The 22,468-nt window shown below is 42.2% G+C and overlaps 1 protein-coding gene across 10 annotated transcripts; it reads left to right on the top strand.

Annotated features, from left to right (window-relative positions):
- Positions 1 to 66: 66 nt before the first annotated feature.
- LOC310741280 (uncharacterized protein) lies at positions 67 to 22,468 on the top strand. Of its 10 annotated transcripts, none has more exons than XM_083568910.1 (62): positions 67 to 193; positions 585 to 704; positions 1,303 to 1,533; positions 1,614 to 1,727; positions 1,984 to 2,103; positions 2,180 to 2,305; positions 2,380 to 2,583; positions 2,863 to 3,031; positions 3,105 to 3,270; positions 3,375 to 3,597; positions 3,685 to 3,804; positions 3,978 to 4,196; positions 4,272 to 4,592; positions 4,665 to 4,883; positions 5,152 to 5,310; positions 5,393 to 5,656; positions 5,731 to 5,946; positions 6,042 to 6,218; positions 6,315 to 6,518; positions 6,601 to 6,765; positions 6,947 to 7,171; positions 7,258 to 7,434; positions 7,517 to 7,624; positions 7,718 to 7,879; positions 7,963 to 8,166; positions 8,249 to 8,413; positions 8,598 to 8,822; positions 8,909 to 9,085; positions 9,173 to 9,280; positions 9,374 to 9,535; positions 9,611 to 9,814; positions 9,897 to 10,061; positions 10,152 to 10,367; positions 10,985 to 11,182; positions 11,263 to 11,505; positions 11,592 to 11,807; positions 11,900 to 12,058; positions 12,139 to 12,405; positions 12,487 to 12,702; positions 13,232 to 13,384; positions 13,480 to 13,746; positions 13,831 to 14,046; positions 14,360 to 14,518; positions 14,629 to 14,802; positions 14,878 to 15,081; positions 15,156 to 15,323; positions 15,437 to 15,652; positions 15,736 to 15,965; positions 16,057 to 16,186; positions 16,464 to 16,657; positions 16,810 to 16,996; positions 17,280 to 17,495; positions 17,636 to 17,819; positions 17,965 to 18,166; positions 18,346 to 18,510; positions 19,028 to 19,231; positions 19,315 to 19,861; positions 20,343 to 20,474; positions 20,655 to 20,762; positions 21,264 to 21,738; positions 21,830 to 21,947; positions 22,410 to 22,468. In XM_083568910.1, the coding sequence occupies exons 1-62, from the start codon at positions 136 to 138 to the stop codon at positions 22,431 to 22,433; spliced, it is 11,865 nt and encodes a 3,954-aa protein (XP_083425036.1). In that variant the 5' UTR covers positions 67 to 135; the 3' UTR covers positions 22,434 to 22,468. The 10 variants fall into 10 exon arrangements, with proteins under 10 accessions (XP_083425036.1, XP_083425037.1, XP_083425038.1 ...); XM_083568911.1 differs by having other exon boundaries at positions 5,731 to 5,955; positions 6,947 to 7,162; XM_083568912.1 differs by having other exon boundaries at positions 5,731 to 5,955; positions 8,598 to 8,813.

Below are 22,468 nucleotides of genomic sequence, written 5' to 3'. Positions count from 1 at the left end.
GGCGATACCATTAGTTTGTCAGCTGTATTGAATCCCCCTATAATGGCTTGACTTGGTGGTTTCCAGGTGAATGAGCGCATAAAGGCGCATTTTGCGCGACAGTGGCGCTGAATTTCTTCCCCGACCGGCGCAGGCATGGCCTCGCTGCATCTCTCCACACTGGCAGCAGTTTTCAGTGTTTTATTAATGACAGGTAATATTTTCACAGCCTACGAAAAAGTTGCATCGTTTTGTCAGTGTCTAAAAGAAGGTCCAGAAATCCTAAATCGTTTATTTCTCCCTCCAAGTTTGACGCGCTTCACTATGATGCTTTACTTTGATTAGATATTTCATCCCTAATAACGTAAAACTGTAATAAACAATGTGTCTAAATGGGTTTGTGAACCGGATGTGCTAATATTCCTAATTACTAAGTTTTAATTGGACTAATGAACGTTGGTAATTGGATTATTAGTGGTGCGCGTGAAGTTGAGCAGTTTGCGCCATGATTCCCAGGTGCTCCCTGTTTCATTTTGTAGTATTGTTTAATAATAATTGCTTATTGATTCTTTTTTTTTTTTTTTTTTTTACTTTATTTATTTTAGGTCTAGCTGGAAAATGTGGCAGGAACCACTGGCAGTGTGATGATGGAGCCTGTATTCTCCGCTCCTGGAGATGTGATGGTGCAGGTGACTGCCTGGATGGATCTGATGAGATGGATTGCTGTACGTGTTCTTTCATTGGTTGGGATTGATTGGAAACACCCATCCATAATGTCATAACCCTCGTTTGCTAGTAATCACCTTGTGACCAAACTGGTAGACAATCTTTAGCATTTGTTCGGTTTGTATATGCTATTTTTTTTCTTTTCTGCTTTACTATGGGGAAATTCTTAAATTCTTCTTGAGCCTTCTTAATCCAGCACACATTTAAATTTGCTGGATGCTCTTCCTGACTTAATCCTCCTTAGTTTATCCAGGTTTGAACTGGCCCTGGGAGTTTGTAGTCAAATAAACCTAAATTTAGCAGGTGACCCTGACTGGTACTGTCTTGTCTAATAATTGAAATTATTGTTACATGTATATTTAGTCTGGCCTTTTCTTTCCCTGTTTATAAAAAATAAATTTGGAAAACTACTGATCTGATAAGTTGCAGTTGATTTTGTAGGCCTTGGATTTTGATGAAGCTACCAGTCAGTCCTATTCTGCAATTCAATGGACTAAAACGGCTCATTTGGTTGTGTAAATGTCTGCGCTTTCTAGTTGAAGCTACAAAATGGATGCATTTAATAAATTAAGTTTATATCTCTCTAAAATTTTCCAGCCTGCCCTCCAGAGTACTTTGAGTGTTTTGATGGCACATTGTGTGTGATGGGGTCTGCGGTGTGTGATGGCCAAACCCAGTGTCCGGATGGGTCTGATGAACTGAACTGTAACCTGTATGAGGGCTGCCTCACGGGTGACTGGAAATGCAAGAACAGTATTTGCATCTCACTGAGCCTCCGGTGCAATGAGTTTGATGACTGTGGCGACGGCTCGGATGAAGAAAGCTGTGGTGAGCTGCAGTGTTCACTCAACATGTTATTTTTGTAATTGCATGCATGTTAAATCCGTGTGTGTGTGTGTGTGGGGCAGGATATTGTGGAGATCTGAATGTGCGCTGTCTAAATGGAACTTGTTTGACTCTGAGAGAGAGGTGTGATGGCGTTCCTCATTGTTCTGATGGAAGAGATGAACCTGTTACATGTGGTATGGCTGCATCATTCGTTTCTTTTACCATGTCCATAAATCTGCTTTTAAGATGTGCAATAAATCAGAAAGTTACATTAATGCATGTGTTAGTTTTTTTTTTTTAAGAAAATTTTGGAAAAGCAGCTGACTGAAACTTCACATTTATAATTTGTCCTGTGCCACAAATTGCAGAAAGCTAAGATGTTGGATTTGAACTTAAAACAGGGGATATTGACACGTCATCCTTTAACATTCTCGTTTAAACACATTTCAGGTAAAATGTGTCGAGAGAGAAATGGTGGCTGTAGCCACACGTGCACTGATCAGCTCTGGGGAGCAATGTGCTCTTGCCCCAGTGGGATGAAGCTCTCAGCAAATGGAGCGAAGTGTGAAGGTAGATTATTTATTATTCAGGTACCTTGTGAAAGTGTAGTGATTGCCAAATTGATGAGGCTTAAATGTGTCTGTAGATGTCGATGAATGTGTTCAACCCAATGGACCCTGCATGCACATATGCATTAATACCAAAGGATCCTTCCAGTGCCGGTGCCGCCCAGGTTTCCAGCTACAAGGTGGTAACGTGTGCCAGATACAAGGTACTGTTAGGTGATCATTAATTCTGTATTCATCAGTAAACAACAGATTTTCACATGGGGTTTTGTTTTGTCAGGAAATGATACTAAACTACTTACCACTAAGAAGGGACTTCTTGGTTTGATCGCTGTAAACGACAGATCGTTCTTACCTCTCACTGGGATCAGCAGTAACCCACTGGCTTTAACTTTTGACTTTGAACGGAACCTTGTCTTTTGGGCTGATGGGAACGGCAACATCTATAAAACTTTGGATCAGAAGAGCAGTGTCCTTTATTCAGGTTAGTTGGACCCAGTCTGTGCTGTCATATTCAGTGTTATCGCAGAAGTTGCCTACTTGACCATGAGATCTAAAGGATTCTTCCGCAGCATGTTTCATACAGCAGTTTCTCAGTGATTGAGATTTGTGAACAGTAAAAATGGCTTAAATGTATTGGCGTATGGGGTTTTTTTTTTTTTTTTTTTTTGTCATCTGTTTAAATATATGATTGTCCTTTTTAATGAATTGAAATTTAAACATTTCTTCCCACTGCTTTAATGCTTGTTTTTCCTCTCTGAAGGACAAACTGGCATCAAGTCTCTAGCTGTTGATTGGCTCAATGGGCAACTTTACTGGACTAACGCAGCGCTAAAAGGCATTTATACAGGCGCGTATGATGGTAGTTCTGTTGGCGTAGTCTTATCCAAAGATACCGATCCAACAGATTTGGTTCTTCTTCCCACTGAAAGGTGTGTGCTGGTATATTGAATGCATTCAGTGGTTAAATTTCACTGTTTTTATAGCATTTCTATTTCTTCATAGCACCATGTTTTGGATTAATAAAGGACCAAACATCTTGACTATTGAGAGCGCAGCAATGGACGGCTTCTTGAGGACTTCGTTGGTGGTTGTAACTGCACAGTTACCGAGAGGTCTTGCGTTAGATGTGGCAGCACGAAGGTTGTATTGGATAAGCGAGTTCAAAAAGGTAGGCGCTTCTTACTTGATGCCCACCCCCTAAATCCAATTATATTATTTATTTGGCAGAAGTATTTTATTTTTTAATGTTAATTGTTTTAACGAACATTGCAGTCAGTTGAAACAGTAAAGGTGGATGGTACAGGACGGCACACCTTTCGGGAGTTCTTTAAAGGACGGGTTGGTCAGAATCTGGCCGTGTTTAATGGTTTGTTCTATTGGACTGAAGACAGGCGTTTGTGGCAAGCACCTGAAAACCAGCCTAGTAAAAAAAACTTTCTTCTAAAGGGAGAACTAACAACCGTAATGGTCTATCATGAACTTCAGCAGCCCCGAGGTAGGCCTACTGCACTGGTAGATTCAAATTCACTTGATAAATGTTTGGAAAGAAAAGTAATTGTTTTAATAATTATTTGTGCACCAGGTCTTTCTCCATGTAGGAAATCAGGCTGTCAGCTCTGCATGCCCTCTCTAACCAGCCTTAGTGGTTACACCTGCTCCTGCTCTGAGGGAAAGCTTTCTGTGCAACGTGGATCATGTGAATGTATGTAATGGGAATTTTGTGCCTTAATCACTCCGGTTAAATGATTCTTTTACACAATTTCATCATTGTATTTAGGAGCTTATATATATTTGCTGTACACACTGTATATTGCTACTATTTGCACTAGATGTTAAACTGCTCTTCTCCCCTACCCCATTCTGTCTGTTCTCAAGGGTTTACACTTGCCTATGCAACACCCACAACCATATACACACTGGAATATACTACAAATGGTCCTGTTAAATCCATTCTCTTCTCCTCTGATGAGGACATTCAAGCATTTGATGTGGACTGGAAGAGAGGATTGGTTATTTGGGCCAATCTTACAGGCCACGTGAAGGTTCATGTGCTCAGGGAGGGTCGCTCAGAATATATACCAACTCTGAAGCCTGGTATGTGCCATAATGTAACTTTGCTCTTTTTGTCCATATGAAATTGCAATAAAAAAAAAATGTATTTTCTTTAAGTTTGTGTTGTCAGAGTTGACCAGAAAACTGGAAACTGCTACTGGGTTTCCTGTGATGAGCTCTCAGTTGGTGCCACCCATATTAGCCTCCCTGATCAGAGCATTTCGAGCCATTTGTACCAGGCAAGTGGTGAAATCAATGACCTTTTCGTGGATTGGCAGCGAGGTCAGTTGTACTGGCTGGAGGACAGTCAGATCATCACCATGAAGTTAGGCCTGTTGGGTGGAAATGCAAAAGCCATCTACCGCTCTGAAGACAAAAGTATCGGCCACGTTGTATTTGATCGCAGAGCCTACAGCGTCGTTTGGCACTCGCAAAATGGTCTGTAGTGGTTTTTCGGTTTTGTTTTTCTTAATGAACTTCGAAAATGCATTATTTCCATTTCTCTTACAGAACTGCAAGTATTGAGTCTTCTGAAGAGGAAAAAGTACACTGCAGGTGAAGGATGGACTTTTCCAGGTTTGATCGCAGCTGCCTATGAGCCCTACATTGTGACTGTCCTCAATGACGTCATCACGCTGTGGAAACGGCAAGATGGAACACGTGTGAAGGCAGTGACTGTAGAAAGTGCTATTGTTGATGTAACTGTAGCGCTGAATGAATTACAGCAAGGTGAGCTTTATTTTATTTTATTTTTTCTCCCCCCCCCATACCCAAAAGACAGATTGATTTTGTTCTAAACAGCTGATCTACACCTTATTGCCCAGTTTGCAGACACCTTTTCACAAGTGTTTTTTGAGCATCACATTTTACATTCAGTCCCATTTTGCTCTTATTTGTGGACGTTTCTATTAGCTATTTTTGCTCCAGATTGGCACCTTTTTGTATTGGTTCCTTGAGCGAGTACAAAAATGGTAATCCTTTTTTCCTCTTTCCTCAGATGCACCTCTGTCTTCTCCAGGGACAGACTGTGAAAAGCCTTCCATGTGGTGTAAAGAAACATCGTTGTGCATGCAGCAGGCTTGGCTTTGTGATGGAACAAAAGACTGCCCTGATGGATCAGATGAGATGAATTGTCGAGAGTTATGTTCAAAAAGAGGTGCTTCAGGTTGCCAGAACAGTAAATTTCACACCATATTGTTCCATGGATTTTTATTGTGGTCCCCCAAACTCTCTTCCAGGTGACTTTCAGTGTAAAGATGGAAGAAAGTGTGTTGCACGATATCTGTTGTGTAATGGACGTCCTGACTGCACTGATGGCTCAGATGAGATGAGCTGTTCTCCTACAACCAACACCAAAAACGTCGCTCCCTTAAAGTGCCGCTTGGGTTCAAAACTCTGTCGGGATGGAAGTGACTGTGTCCACCACAGCCATGTGTGTGATGGACAGTTAGACTGTAAGGATGGATCGGATGAAGATAACTGTGAACGTTGGTGCAGAGCAGGTAAATACTAACATCGCTTTATCACATGCCATCTTTTATTTTTAGGTCAAAAATAATAATAGATGTTTCTTCAGACCAGTTTCAGTGTGCTCATGGGAGGCTGTGCATCGACAAGAAGCTGGTGTGTGATGGGACTCCTCAATGTCAGGATCGCTCTGATGAAATGGACTGCTTTACACGCACTAAGAGCTGCAGCCATCGCTGTGATAATAAAACACGCTGCATCCCAGACACCTTCCTGTGTGATGGAGAGAGAGACTGTCTAGATGGCACTGATGAAGCAGACTGTCGTGAGCTCTGTAATGAAGATGAACTCTTTTCATAATAGTTCATGTGTAAATTTTTTATAAAATCTTAATGGGTTTTTATTTTATTTTTTTTAAAGCATCTGTTGCTGCGACTAATAAAGTTGAAAAGTCTCCAGAACCAGTGTGTGAAAGTCCTTCTGAAATGTGCCCGGGAACATCCCTGTGCATCAGTCAGTCTCAGCTGTGTGACGGGATGTTGGATTGTCCTGATGGGTTTGATGAGCTCCACTGTTTACACGCCTGTTCAGATCCAGGTACTGTGTGAACGCAGGATTTCTGAAATTGATTCTTGATCACATTTCTAACTGTATGCCCCCAACCCCCCCGCCCCCCCCCCCCCCCCCATGTAGGCCACTTCCTGTGTAAGAACAAGAGGACGTGTGTTGAACGAGCCCTGGTGTGTGACGGTCGCGCTGACTGTTCTGATGGTTCAGACGAGACCCAGTGTCCTACTTGTCCTCTGCACTGTGACGAGGGGACGGTGTGTCTGACCAGCCAGCAGTTCTGTGATGGACGTGTGGACTGTAAAGATGGCTTGGATGAGAGGAACTGCTGTATGTTCTGCTGTAATGAGAATTTTGTTCCTTTTAGGGAAATGTTTGTAATCAAGGTTAATTCTCTGACTTGGTTTTGTAGATAAATCTGGCAAAAAACCTACAAAATCATCCCTGAAATGTCCCCTGGGCTTCAAACCATGCAGAGATGGAAGTGACTGTATCCTCTATAATCACGTGTGTGATGGACAAAAAGACTGTAAAGACGGGTCTGATGAGAGAAACTGTGAAAAGCAATGTAATAAAGGTAAAGATTTTACTTGTATTTTGTTACAAGGTTCCATCAGCCAATTAGTCATAGTTTCACATGGTCATCATGGCTAGCTGTTGAGGTGATCAATATGTAATTTCTAACCATTTATCAGCTTTACACTGTAGTTTGTTTGCAGTAAAATGTTTTGTTCCCACCCCATATCTTTAATACCCAGACCAGTTTCAGTGTGCTCATGGGAGCATGTGCATCGACAAGAAGCTGGTGTGTGATGGGACTCCTCAGTGTCAGGATCGCTCTGATGAAATGGACTGTTTTAAACGTACCGAGAGCTGCAGCCATCGCTGTGATAATAAAACCCGCTGCATCTCAGACACCTTCCTGTGTGATGGAGAGAAAGACTGTCTAGATGGCACTGATGAAGCAGACTGTCGTGAGCTCTGTAATGAAGATGAACTCTTTTCATAATAGTTCATGTGTAAATTTTTTGTAAAATCTTAATGGGGGTTTTTTGTTTGTTTTTTAAAGCATCTGTTGCTGCGACTAATAAAGTTGAAAAGTCTCCAGAACCAGTGTGTGAAAGTCCTTCTGAAATGTGCCCGGGAACATCCCTGTGCATCAGTCAGTCTCAGCTGTGTGACGGGATGTTGGATTGTCCTGATGGGTTTGATGAGCTCCACTGTTTACACGCCTGTTCAGATCCAGGTACTGTGTGAATGCAGTATTTCTGAAATTGATTCTTGATCACATTTCTAACTGTATGCCCCCCCCCCACCCCCCCATGTAGGCCACTTCCTGTGTAAGAACAAGAGGAATTGTATTGAACGAGCCCTGGTGTGTGATGGAGAAAAGCACTGCAAGGACGGGTCTGACGAGGAGGACTGTGGACAAAAACGTAACTTTTCTCTTCTTCCAATTAAGATTTCAATATTTTGTCTTGTATTCTCTCCATTTTAATTCATATTTATTTTTCCTGCTGTTACTGTAGCTCCTGGAATTAAAAAGTCTCCAGAACCAGTGTGTGAAAGTCCTTCTGTGATGTGTCCCGGAACATCCCTGTGCATCAGTCAGTCTCAGCTGTGTGACGGGATGTTGGATTGTCCTGATGGGTTTGATGAGCTCCACTGTTTACACGCCTGTTCAGATCCAGGTACTGTGTGAACGCAGGATTTCTGAAATTGATTCTTGATCACATTTCTAACTGTATGCCCCCAACCCCCCCCCCCCATGTAGGCCACTTCCTGTGTAAGAACAAGAGGACGTGTGTTGAACGAGCCCTGGTGTGTGACGGTCGCGCTGACTGTTCTGATGGTTCAGACGAGACCCAGTGTCCTACTTGTCCTCTGCACTGTGACGAGGGGACGGTGTGTCTGACCAGCCAGCAGTTCTGTGATGGACGTGTGGACTGTAAAGATGGCTTGGATGAGAGGAACTGCTGTATGTTCTGCTGTAATGAGAATTTTGTTCCTTTTAGGGAAATGTTTGTAATCAAGGTTAATTCTCTGACTTGGTTTTGTAGATAAATCTGGCAAAAAACCTACAAAATCATCCCTGAAATGTCCCCTGGGCTTCAAACCATGCAGAGATGGAAGTGACTGTATCCTCTATAATCACGTGTGTGATGGACAAAAAGACTGTAAAGACGGGTCTGATGAGAGAAACTGTGAAAAGCAATGTAATAAAGGTAAAGATTTTACTTGTATTTTGTTACAAGGTTCCATCAGCCAATTAGTCATAGTTTCACATTGTCATCATGGCTAGCTGTTGAGGTGATCAATATGTAATTTCTAACCATTATTTATCAGCTTTACACTGTAGTTTGTTTGCAGTAAAATGTTTTGTTCCCACCCCATATCTTTAATACCCAGACCAGTTTCAGTGTGCTCATGGGAGGATGTGCATCGACAAGAAGCTGGTGTGTGATGGGACTCCTCAGTGTCAGGATCGCTCTGATGAAATGGACTGTTTTAAACGTACCGAGAGCTGCAGCCATCGCTGTGATAATAAAACCCGCTGCATCTCAGACACCTTCCTGTGTGATGGAGAGAAAGACTGTCTAGATGGCACTGATGAAGCAGACTGTCGTGAGCTCTGTAATGAAGATGAACTCTTTTCATAATAGTTCATGTGTAAATTTTTTGTAAAATCTTAATGGGGGTTTTTTGTTTGTTTTTTAAAGCATCTGTTGCTGCGACTAATAAAGTTGAAAAGTCTCCAGAACCAGTGTGTGAAAGTCCTTCTGAAATGTGCCCGGGAACATCCCTGTGCATCAGTCAGTCTCAGCTGTGTGACGGGATGTTGGATTGTCCTGATGGGTTTGATGAGCTCCACTGTTTACACGCCTGTTCAGATCCAGGTACTGTGTGAATGCAGTATTTCTGAAATTGATTCTTGATCACATTTCTAACTGTATGCCCCCACCCCCCCCCACCCCCCCATGTAGGCCACTTCCTGTGTAAGAACAAGAGGAATTGTATTGAACGAGCCCTGGTGTGTGATGGAGAAAAGCACTGCAAGGACGGGTCTGACGAGGAGGACTGTGGACAAAAACGTAACTTTTCTCTTCTTCCAATTAAGATTTCAATATTTTGTCTTGTATTCTCTCCATTTTAATTCATATTTATTTTTCCTGCTGTTACTGTAGCTCCTGGAATTAAAAAGTCTCCAGAACCAGTGTGTGAAAGTCCTTCTGTGATGTGTCCCGGAACATCCCTGTGCATCAGTCAGTCTCAGCTGTGTGACGGGATGTTGGATTGTCCTGATGGGTTTGATGAGCTCCACTGTTTACACGCCTGTTCAGATCCAGGTACTGTGTGAACGCAGGATTTCTGAAATTGAGTCCTGATCACATTTCTAACTACTCTGCATTTTCTCCATGTAGGCCACTTCCTGTGTAAGAACAAGAGGACGTGTGTTGAACGAGCCCTGGTGTGTGACGGTCGCGCTGACTGTTCTGATGGTTCAGACGAGACCCAGTGTCCTACTTGTCCTCTGCACTGTGACGAGGGGACGGTGTGTCTGACCAGCCAGCAGTTCTGTGATGGACGTGTGGACTGTAAAGATGGCTTGGATGAGAGGAACTGCTGTATGTTCTGCTGTAATGAGAATTTTGTTCCTTTTAGGGAAATGTTTGTAATCAAGGTTAATTCTCTGACTTGGTTTTGTAGATAAATCTGGCAAAAAACCTACAAAATCATCCCTGAAATGTCCCCTGGGCTTCAAACCATGCAGAGATGGAAGTGACTGTATCCTCTATAATCACGTGTGTGATGGAGAAAAGGACTGTAAAGACGGGTCTGATGAGAGAAACTGTGAAAAGCAATGTAATAAAGGTAAACTTAATCATTATAATAATCAGCTTTACACTGTAGCGTGTTTGCAATGAAACGATTTTGTGCTCACCGATTCTTACAATACCTTAGACCAGTTTCAGTGTGCTCATGGGAGGATGTGCATCGACAAGAAGCTGGTGTGTGATGGGACTCCTCAGTGTCAGGATCGCTCTGATGAAATGGACTGCTTTACACGCACTAAGAGCTGCAGCCATCGCTGTGATAATAAAACCCGCTGCATCTCAGACACATTCCTGTGTGATGGAGAGAAAGACTGTCTAGATGGCACTGATGAAGCAGACTGTCGTGAGTTTAAACATTTAGTTTTCGCAAATATTTTTTTTTTTTATGCTGACCACTGTAGGGTATTTAAATGAAGAGTAGTTATCTACAGTGCACTCTTATCCAGTATTATACTAAACTTTGTTCACTTTTACTCCCACTATCATTTACTGGGCATGTTGAAAGACTTCTACACCAGACAGTAGTTATGATGAAACTGTCCAGATTGGATTATCCATTGGAGCAAACGAAATGACTGTTTAGAAGTGTGACCTTTCAAAGTGTAAGGAAATTGTCATTATCAGTAGAGTATTAGGATGAATCGGGCAGGTTGCGGAGCTTCACTAAGAGAAACACATGAACAGTTACGTATTCAACTCTAATACAAGAATATATAATGTTATGAATGTATGTTCGATGCCACCCAAATGGGTTGGTTTCCCTTTTTAAATCTGGTTCCTCTCAAGGTTTCTCCCTCATACAATCCGAGTTTTTCTTTGCACTTGTAAGGAACAAACATGCATTATTTTGTGTATAGCTGCTTTGAGACCATGTTAATTAAATGCTATACAAATAAACATTAATTGAATTGTACATGGATTTAAATTGGTGTGCATTATGATCAGAACTTTATTCCACAGCTGGAGATTCCACAGACACGAAGGCATCTTCTAAAGTGGTGCCAATAACTTTATCAGCTAATCAGGACTGTAAAAGCCCCTCGATGTTCTGTGAGAGCACATCATCATGCATGTCCCCGACTCAACACTGTGATGGAAAGTTGGATTGTCCTGACGGCTCTGATGAGCTTTCCTGTATAGATTCATGTCAGGAGAAGGGTAACGTGCATGTGTGTTCGAAAATGGTTTACTTGTCCTAGAAGCAGAAAAATAAGTAACACTTTACTGTACTTTTCAAGGTGACTTCCTCTGTAAGGACCAGAAGAAGTGTATCGAGGTGCATCTGAGGTGTGATGGACGTTCGGACTGCACTGACGGCTCTGATGAGGCAGATTGTCTTGCACCTGGTTTGAAGTGTCGCTTGGGTTCGAAACTCTGTAGGGATGGCAGCGACTGTATCCTGAACACCCATGTGTGTGATGGAGAGCTGGACTGTAAGGATGGATCAGATGAAGATGGATGTGACCTTCAGTGTAATCCAGGTCGGATTTAAAACTTTTTTTTTTTTTGGTGGAGCAGATGACTGAGATGAAGGCTTTTTAAAATTCACTTCTGTTTTTCCTCCCAGGGCAGTTTCAGTGTCGTAATAGCAGGAAGTGCATCGGCAGGAAGCAGGTGTGTGATGGGGTTCCTCAGTGTCCCGATAACTCTGATGAATCAACATGCTGGAAGCCTTCGCGAAGCTGCGCGTTGCGCTGTGATCAGAACAGTCTCTGTATTCCGGAGATCTTTATTTGCAACGGGATCAGGGATTGCTGGGACGGATCTGATGAAACTGACTGCGGTACGTCACAAAAAAGTCAAAATCCTCTTGAGTTTGCAAGAGTTGTTTTCTCTCGGCTGAGCTTTGAATGTTTACGTAGTTATATTTTTCTGCAGGAAACCCAGGACCACATTCCCTTTGCAAAAGCCCATTTATACCATGCCTGGCAACCTCAAAGTGCATCTCCCAGAGTCAACTCTGTGATGGCAAAAAGGACTGTACTGATGGGTCTGATGAAAGACCATGCCTTCAGAGCTGTCCTTATGATGGGGGTAAAATAATTTATCCCTCCCATGTTATTAGATGCCTCTTCAGAAGTGCTCTGAATAAGACTTGATGTCTTCTTTTTTAGATGACTTTCTGTGTAAAGACCGGAGGAGATGTATTGACAGGAATCTGGTCTGTGATGGACATCCTCACTGCACGGAGGGTTCTGATGAGGTGGACTGTCCGACCGTAGCTGCTTATTCGACCGAAAACACTCCCGTGAAGTGCCGTTTGGGGTTGACCCCCTGTAAGGATGGCAGCGACTGTATCTTGCACAGTCATTTGTGTGATGGAGAAAATGACTGCAAAGATGGATCTGATGAAGAGGGATGCGACGTTAATTGCAAAACTGGTAAGAAAACGAAGCCAAATCACATCCTTTATGATCTCTGGTTCCGACCTGATCGTTTTTCTCTTCTTAAACCATTTCTAGGGCAGTTTCAGTGTGCTCATGGAAGGAAGTGCATTGATGCTTCTTTCGTGTGTGATGGCAAACCACAGTGTCAGGATCGCTCTGATGAAATGGACTGCTTCCAAATCACAAAGAGTTGTAGCCATCGGTGTGACAATAAAACTCGCTGCATCCCAAAAAACTTCCTGTGTGATGGAGAGAGAGACTGTATTGATGGCACTGACGAATCAGACTGTGGTAAGACTTTTATTCTTGGCTTGGAAATGGCATGGTTTATTTACATTAGTCATTTGGCTGACGCTCTTATCCAGTGCAACTTGCATTTATTTTATTGACTTGCACCTGATCACCTTTGGGGTTTAGGGGCCCAGGAGTGGCAGTTTGGTGTGGCTGGGATTAAAACTCATGACCACCTGATCCAATGCCTTAAGCTACCAGCCTTGTTTCCAAAATCTCTTTGCAATTTACCTCTGCAAAGCGTATTGATTTTCTGGAGTAACTATTTACAATTAATCAATGGCCAGTTTATTGGACAAACCTTTCACATACAGGACTTCACACAGAGCTTCCAGGAGGAAATGGGGTACAAAATAAACCTCCAGATATCCCCTTTTTCCTGTCTGCCTTGGTAATGCATAATAAATTCCTCTCCTCTGATGTAGTGCCATAGGATTAAACACTTGGCGTTTCAACCCGCCGTGTTATTGATTGCCTTTCTTACTGATTTGAATCTGACTTTTACAATGATCTTGCTCTCACGCTGTAGGCTATCCTACACAGCTGCAACGCTGTGAGGCTCCTTCAGTGTTGTGTCGAGGGGGGAAACTATGCATCTCGAACTCTAAACTGTGTGACGGAAAGCATGATTGTCCCGATGGCTTCGATGAAGAAGCTTGTTTCAAGAAATGTCCAAAATCAGGTACTGGAATAATCCATGAAATCCTGATACAAATCAGGACTGTATGATGGTTTAATGGCTTTTTCTGGGAATTAATTTGTGTTTTTTAAATACAGGTGACTTTTTGTGTAAGGACCGAAGAAAGTGTGTTGAGAATGGTTTGGTCTGCGATGGACGCCCTGACTGCAATGATTCCTCTGATGAGGAAGGGTGTCCCAGGGTTCCTGTGAAGCCAAACAAACCAGGACCACTGAAGTGTCGTTTGGGTTGGAGACCTTGTAAGGACAGAAGCAATTGTGTGCTCTATAGTCATGTATGTGATGGAGAGGTTGACTGTAAAGACGGTTCTGATGAAGACGACTGTCAGTATCAGTGTAGACCAGGTAAAGTATATGGAAAGCTCTTAATTTGAATAGTGAGTTTTAGCATGTGTTTAGGATGGGGTTTTTTTGTGCAATTTGTCCCAGACCAGTTTCAGTGTGCTCATGGGAGGCTGTGCATCGACAAGAAGCTGGTGTGTGATGGGACTCCTCAGTGTCAGGATCGCTCTGATGAAATGGACTGCTTTACACGCACCAAGAGCTGCAGCCATCGCTGTGATAATAAAACACGCTGCATCCCAGACACCTTCCTGTGTGATGGAGAGAAAGACTGTCTAGATGGCACTGATGAAGCAGACTGTAGTAAGTGTCATTTATAAAGAGTGTCCTAAATATATTTTTGGTTATTTAGAAATATATATTTTTCATAGAAAAAGGGCCATTAAACACCAGTGACTCTGCATTAGTTGTAAAAATGGTCATATAGCAAACTTTTGTGGAGCTGTAATTCTTTAAAATGACTCATGTGGCAACGTTTTGAGTTCCTATTTTATACTGGATGCAGATCGGTGGTATTTACAGCACAAAGACTAAAGTTTGGCAGGCAGGGTTACAGATTACCAACTTTAATGTTACATTTTGGACATTACATGGGAGTAATTGCTGTATTTCACAGCTGAGAGTAATACGAAAAAATCCGGACCTCCGTCCCTGAAATGCGCTGTGGGCTTCAGACCATGCAGAGATGGAAGTGAGTGTATCCTCTCCAGTCATATGTGTGATGGAGAAAAGGACTGTAAGGACGGGTCTGATGAGCAGGACTGTAGGCGCAAAGGTAATCGCCTTTCACCTTACACAATAAGATGTTGGCGTTTTGTAAAAAGTTTTTTTCTGTATTACATGACACTTTTTTTTATTTTTTTTTATTGCTGTTGTGTTTTGCAGTTGTCCCTGAAGCTTCACCAGATAAAAAGACTCCAGAACCAGTGTGTGAAAGTCCTTCTGTAATGTGTCCCGGAACATCCCTGTGCATCAGTCAGTCTCAGATGTGTGATGGAATGTTGGATTGTCCTGATGGGTTTGATGAGCTCCACTGTTTACAAGCCTGTTCAGATCCAGGTACTGTGTGAATGCAGGATTTCTGAAATTGAGTCCTGATCACATTTCTAACTGCTTCGAGTTTTCTCCATGTAGGCCACTTCCTGTGTAAGAACAAGAGGAAGTGTGTTGAACGAGCCCTGGTGTGTGACGGTCGCTCGGACTGTTCTGATGGATCAGACGAGGCCCAGTGTCCGACTTGTCCTCTGCACTGTGATGAGGGGACGGTGTGTCTGACCAGCCAGCAGTTCTGTGATGGACGTGTGGACTGTAAAGATGGCTTCGACGAGAAGAAATGCCGTATGTCCATTTTGCAGTTAAATTAGCATTTAAGTGGGCAAAATGTCTTGCAAACATCTGAATGTATTTTACAGATAAGGGTCAGAAAAATACTGCAGGCTCTTCGGCTCTGAAATGCCGTCTGGGCTTCAAACCATGCAGGGACGGAAGTGAGTGTATCCTCTCCAGTCATGTGTGTGATGGAGAAAAGGACTGCAAGGACGGGTCTGATGAGAAGGATTGTGAACGGCAGTGTAAAAAAAGTAGGAAATCTTTCAGCTTTTTTTTTTTTTTTTTTTTAAGTGTACATTTTTTTATTTCTAGCACGAGTATGGATTGGTCAGAGTAATTCTCTTTTTCTCTCTAATCCTTGTAGGCCAGTTCCAGTGTGCTCATGGGAAAATGTGTATTGATCAGAAGCAAGTGTGTGATGGAACCCCGCAGTGTCAGGATCGCTCTGATGAAGTAAACTGTTTTAAACCATCTGAATCCTGCAGCCATCACTGTGATAACAGAACCCGTTGCATCCCTGAATCTTTCCTTTGCGATGGTGAGAGAGACTGTTTAGATGGAACAGATGAGACCAGCTGTGGTGAGCTTCGGGAGGGGAATAGAATACTTCATTGGTACTACATATTGCAAATTGTCTTACACTGGTATTTAACAATCTTTCAGCGAAGGAGCCATGTTTACGAGGTCAATTTCAATGTGTGAATGGGCAGTGTGTGCCTGTGAGTTTTCGCTGTGACGGGCATGCAGATTGTTATGATCAGTCTGATGAGAAGAGCTGTCGTAAACCTCCACACTGCCCCCTGGAGCAGCGCTGCCCCAACAGCCATGTGTGCCTGCTGAAAGAATGGTTTTGTGATGGACACAAAGACTGCCCTGATGGATCTGATGAACAGGTGTGAACTTTTGATTCAGAAATTAGCACAATAATGAAAAAAGTCGTACCCTTACGATGTCTCCTAAAGATGTTTGTATTTGATCTTTAAGAATTGCAAGGCCTCTCCTGTGCAATGTGGAGCGTTCCAGTGGTCTTGTGCATCGAAAGATCAGTGCGTTCCTACATTCTGGAGATGTGATGGAGTTAACGACTGTAAAGACCACAGTGATGAAGCTGGATGTGGGTACAACTCTTAATGTGTTTTTTGGGTTTCATCAAATATAAAACGTGTGAATGTGTAAAATATGAATTGGCCAAAAAACTTACCACTCTTAATTCTTATTTTTCTTTTAACCAAGCACTTGAAAGTTAAGGGCCTTTCTTAAGGGGCCCAAAAGTGGTGGTGCTCAGAATTTAACTCGACCATTTGATCGTTTGTAAAACATCAAGTCTCATCACATTTTGCTCTTCGAGGTTAAGAAGGAATAGGGAGAAATAATATGCAATTTGGATTTAGGTGGCCAGACGAAATGCTCCACACACATGTTCAAGTGTGGCAGTGAGGAGTGTTTGGACTACAGGCTGGTGTGCGATGGCACTGCTAACTGTCTGGATGAGTCCGATGAGGGTCCTGGATGTCGCAGCAATAATTGTTCTGGTCCAAACCCACCGCGATGTGAGCACGTCTGCATCAACACTCCTCATGGAGCGGTTAGTCCTTATTATTTTTTGCGAATGGATCCAGTCTGTTGTATGAAGTTTATTTTGCTAGGAAGATTTCTGGCTGCATGTACAGTTTTTAAAAATAAGTTACCTAAATATCCAGAAGTTGGTATTTTATTAAGTTTTTTTTCCCCTCCCAGAAATGTGGATGCCAACCAGGCTTCAGGATTCAGCCAGATGGTTTGTACTGTGCAGATGTAGATGAGTGTATGGAGAGTCGGCCTCCTGTGTGTACCCACAAATGCATGAACACGCATGGCTCCTACATGTGCAAGTGTCATCCGGAGTTCATACTGGAACCAGACAGCAGCAGTTGTAAGACACAAAGTATGTCCAGTTGGTCTTTAATACACTGGATTCTGTGTGATCTGGGTTTTGTGTAACAAAAACTTGAAGGTCAATGGTGTACGTGCAGTTTGATGTCTAGCACATATATAATTCGTCTGATCAAACGTTGTATGTAACCTACATAAAGGGTAATTTGAGGTTGATTTTAGACTGTTCCTGGTCTTGATAGTTTTCTGGGTTGTTTTTGTGCAGGACAAAGCTTATTAGCTGTACATCACTGATTTAATATTATAACTAGGTTCCTGTTGTGCCTTTTTTGCAGAGGAGCCTAGTCTTTTGGCATCGGTGCAGTATGAAGTGCTGTTTATGGGCCTGCGCAGCAGCAACATGCAGATGCTTCTTTCCCCGGGCCTAAAGCCCATCTTTTCTCTGGACTATGACTGGAAGGAACAGCGGGTGTTCTGGGTCTGTCTGCAGGAGCAAAGCATCAAATACGCAGTGCATGGAGAAAAGGGCTACATCAAGACTCTCGTTAAAGGTTTGAAGTTTGATGCCAATTAAATCGTTTTCTTTTAGGGATCATGTGCCAGAAATTGGTGCACAAATGGAAGTGTTTAACCAGAAGATTAATATAGTTCTTGGTATTAAGGTGCACAAAATGTCTTCCACTTTATACAGGTGTGAAATCGGACTCGATCGCTGTAGACTGGCTTGCGAGAAACCTGTACTGGGTGGATGGAGTTGCCGGCCAGATTTTAGCTGTGAGAATTGGCGACAGTGTATTAAAGCAACAGAATGTGACTGTGATTCTGGATGAAGACCTCGAGCAGCCTCGTTCTCTGGTGCTTCTACCACAAAAAGGGTCAGCAAGAGCCGATTGTGCTTTTAATTTGTTGTTTTTTCAAGGACACATTTGTTAATGAAGTGTTGAAATGTAAACCTGTTTGTTTGTTTTTTCCCTCTGGGACAAAATCTTGATTCCTTGAACAATATTTGGATATTTTTAGGATAATGCTGTGGTCAGCGATTGGGAAGAAGCCTCGGATCGAGCAAGCTGGCATGGATGGTTCAGAGAGGAAGTTGCTACTCGGCCATGGTTTAAACTGGCCTGTAGCCTTGGCTGTGGATATCGTGACTGATCGGATTTACTGGGCAGACGAAAAGCTCCAGTGCATTGGTTCAGCCACAATGGATGGCAAAGATATCAGGGTAAATGGGTTTATCTTTTATTTAGAATTGTTCCTGATGGTCTGAAAGCTGACCAGCTTGTAATGGTTTTGGGAAACATGCTCAGAAAGAAAGCCTGTGTACTTTAAAGTGAACTTGCATGCAGCATGGATAATTAGCTAGAAAGTAATGAATGCTATTTTTTCTTTTCCTTTGTGAAGCTTCTCCAGTTGACTGAGACTTCAAGCCTTTTCTCTGTAGCAGTTTTTAATGACATGGTGTACTGGTCTGACACTAGGAGACAGGCCATCCATGGGGCTCACAAACTTACTGGCAAGAACCGCAAAGTTATTCTTAAAAGACCTGGTCAACCATTTGGTCTCAAAGTAAGCATTTATCTTTTATACAGTATCCACAAAAAAACTAAGTGTAAAATAGTACTGAATCATGAAAATGTGCTAAATGATATGAATATTTTCAATATCAAATATAATTGTATAATCTCTCCATACAGCGCGCAGTCTTGCGTGCAACACAAACAGCACGTGCTACCTGTGACTGGCCTCTAGAGGCCGCTCTTGTAAAGACTAGCTGTATAGAAATATCGTTATGGATTTTTGCTAATGGTTCCAGCAATCAAACTAAAAAAACCACACTGTGCCTTGACCTGTTAATAACTATGGAAAATTGGTTTGAAAGCCAACCTTTATCAAATATGGATATGATGAGTTAAACATGTATTGAAGATTTTAAATATTTCCCTGGCATTGCTCAGAGGTCTGTTCCAAATGTGGTTGTGGGCCATTGTCAAGGAACACCTAGTTTAGACAACGAATGAAAAAATCTATAAATAATATAAACCTAAAGGTTCTAATATTGTGATGTTCTGTTTCCTTTATCCAGACTGTCCACCCTCTGATCCAGTATAAAGTACCTAACCCCTGTGAGAGACTCCGATGTTCTCACATGTGTGTGCTATCCCCAGAGGGTAGTGCATCATGTCGTTGCCCAACAGGACTGCTGTTAGCTGAGGATGGATTTACTTGTAGCCAACCTGTGAACTCCTCTTCTTTTTTACTGCTACTTTCTCCTACTAGACTTACAAAGGTATAAAAATCGAGAAGATGGCCAGAGTATTCTTGGTCTTACAGTTGTACACTGAAGATTAATTAAGTGTCTCTGCTCTATAGGTTTTCACCAGAACCTTGCATGGTCAGGTTGGACTAAAGCAGTGGCCCACCCACCAGGCCCAGTCTCTTCCTGGTATAAACGAAGCCTCAGATATGGACTTGGTTCTTAGTGATGAGACGCTTTATGTGGCAGATGTTGGCCAAGCCTCTGTAGCTAAGATTAAACTGGGTGACTCCATGATGCCAGAGCTCCAGATGTTGCAGTTATCAGGTGATATAATAACTGCCCTGGCTGTGGACTGGATCACTCACAACTTGTATTGGAGCAGCAGCAAGAAACCTCAGATTTATGCCACGTCAGCAGGTGGAACATTCACCAGCGTGGTTCTACAGGCCAGGCTTCAGGACCCCACCTCCATTGCACTGCACCCACCCACAGGGAGGATGTGCTTCACAGCCATGGAGACATCTGGGAAAGATGTTTTGCCCCAGGTGGACTGTGCTGCCATGGATGGACGGAATCGAATGGTGCTTTGGAGGAAAACACGGCTTCCCAATTTCCTGACTTTCTCAAGCCAGGGTACAACAGTTTACTGGGTGGACGTTGGTAAGCTTAAAGCTTGGAAGGTTGCAGAACTATGATTTTTAAAATATTCATTTATATCCGAAGATCTTCTCGGCCAGAATTTACTGGGGTTTTTTTCAGTATATTTATGGCCTTTGAAGGTTTTTGGAAGTCTATGATGCATAAAAAAAAATACAAAATAAAAGTATGGACTAGGGGTGTAACAGTACACACAATTCATGTTTTGGTTCAGTGTTGGTACACAGAAGTAATGAAAAACTTAACACAACTTATTAACAGTTCATCGTATAAAGGAAATAAATAATGGAATAAATCAATTTTATACACTTTTTAATATATTGATTAAATTGGCATGATTCGGTACAAATACGTGCAGTTACGCCCCTAATACACTGACCCAATTATACACGTTATTTCTATCTGCATTTTAATACTGGAATCTTTTTCACAGTAATTGTGTTTTTAACTCGGTTTTAATTGCGATACCGTTCTCTCCTTCCAGCCACTGAACTGATTTGCTCTGTGGGCATTGATGGAACAAATTACAGGGAATATAAAACTGGAACTTCATCTCCTTTAATCGTGTCTTTAACCCGGAGTGAAAATATCCTCTTCTGGATCACGAGGTTCAATGGTAACAGCACGGTTGGGTGGTTTTTGTTTTTTTTACCAGCAGGTGGCGGTGTTTTTAAAACTGCTGCACACTTCGTCCTGTAATATTGATTTATTTTATTTTTTTCCCTTGTTACACACTGTAGTAATCCCTTTATTTATAGGTGTGATTAATATTTCTCCATTAATTAACTCCTTGCAGGCACAACCAGTGTATGGTTCAGTGATGGCATCCAGCCTAAAAAGTTGTGGTTTGAAGTGGAAACAAACATTATAGCACTGAAGGCATTCAGCACAAACAGCCAGAAAGGTAGTTTTATTGTGCACTTCAAACCACCAGTTCTTTCACCCTTATCTCGCCTAAAACTTACTGTCTTTTCTTCTTTTTATGTTCTCGTTCCACTGGAGTCCTTTGGGGACTTTAAATAGATCATGTGATACCTGCTGGCCTGTAGAACGAGTTCAAGTAGCCACATTTCAGGCCGCTCCCTTTTTTTTTTTCTTTTTTTTTTCCTTTTTTAGTGCCCATGTAGCTGTAGAACTTGTCTGGCAACTAGAGGCATACTTCGTATGCAACTTCTGGACTTGCATCTAGTTTTAGGGGAAGTGGGATCTCAGTGGTTAAGATGTTGGGAAAAGTTCAAATCCCACCACCACTAAACTGCCACTTCTGGGCTCTTAAGCAAGGCCCTTAACTGCTCAGTTATATGGACGAGATAATTGGTCTGGATAAGGGTATCTACCAAAGAGGTTGGTGATCTTATGCACACAATTGTCATAATCTAATTGGTCATTTTATTTTTGGAAACAGGAACCAACCTGTGTGCGAAGAACAATGGTGGTTGCAGCCACTTGTGCCTGGCGTACCCTGGGGGACGTACCTGCCGCTGTACACATGACTACATCGCTGTCCATGAAAACCAGTGTGTATCTGGCGACCAGTGTCCAGCAGGGTCAAAGCCTTGCAGAGATGGATACAAGTGCCTCTCCACTACCAGATTCTGTGATCAAATTGCAGATTGCCAGGATGGCTCTGATGAAGAGGGATGCCATATGCAGGAAAATGAAGTGTTGGTCCATGCAATGGGAGGCCAGTCTTGCAATTCGGACCTCTGTAATGGCAGAGGGAGCTGTGAAATGCAAAAAGGGAGGCCGGTCTGTGAATGTGCACGGGGGTACGCTGGGCAGTTCTGTCAGGACGAGGCATCCAGCAGCGTTCCCATCATTCTCACAGTAATTTTTATCATCTCCCTAGTTATATCGGCTGCAGCAGTTATGAGATGGAGGTACGTCTGTATATTGAAGCTGAATCATTAAAACACTTCCACTCAGTTTGTGCTGGATTAAATAGTCTGAATATCGTTTACTTTTGCACAGAAGATGGAAATCAAGAAGAGGTCTGTCTCTGGATAAGGAAACCCTCATGAAAGACATGGAGGAACAGGAGGCATGCTCAGAGAATTTCTCAAATGAACTCTACAACCCAGTGGAGGAGGTAGCGGGTTTAAGTTCAAGCCTGATATTTATAAATAACCTAGTCTGATTGGATAGTTAGATTTGTTCCCCTTGAAGGATTTCACACTTCGTCTAAATTATAAGATGGCTCGTGATATACATGTAACTAATTTGAAAATTTAGTCATGACCACATTTTTCAGTTTTGGAAGATTTTATAAATATTACAGCAAATACCATGTGTGTTAATTACCATGATCTTGTAAATTGTGATCTGTGGAATTTTCGGCAAGTCAATTAGCTATTGAAAGAGATGGTCCCTTATCTCCCTGCCCAAAGTTCATTCCCTGATCATTATAATAGTCACCAGTCTATTGATCTTGTAAAATTAGTGGCTTTTTGAGATTTTAAACAATTTCTAGGTCAATTTAAGTGTTAAAATGGCTTTAATTGAACTGTAGTGTTTGTATTTGGTCCTGAGAATATTTTTCTTTCTTCCACAGGAACAATCGACATGTGTTGAATGATGGATTAAATGAAAATAAAGGTATTGAGCTAAAAA

This window comes from Silurus aristotelis (genome assembly GCF_946808225.1).
Source record: "Silurus aristotelis genome assembly, chromosome: 18".
Lineage (NCBI taxonomy): Eukaryota > Metazoa > Chordata > Actinopteri > Siluriformes > Siluridae > Silurus > Silurus aristotelis.
This window is presented reverse-complemented; position numbering and strand designations above follow the sequence as displayed.

Bases quoted from the DNA above. Each gene is read 5' to 3' on its own strand.
- LOC310741280 (XM_083568906.1), top strand. From the start codon at position 136: ATGGCCTCGCTGCATCTCTCCACACTGGCAGCAGTTTTCAGTGTTTTA. The intron at 6,519-6,600 runs GTATGTTCTGCT...TTGGTTTTGTAG, and splicing joins CTTGGATGAGAGGAACTGCT to ATAAATCTGGCAAAAAACCT. The intron at 18,167-18,345 runs GTAAATGGGTTT...TCCTTTGTGAAG, and splicing joins TGGATGGCAAAGATATCAGG to CTTCTCCAGTTGACTGAGAC.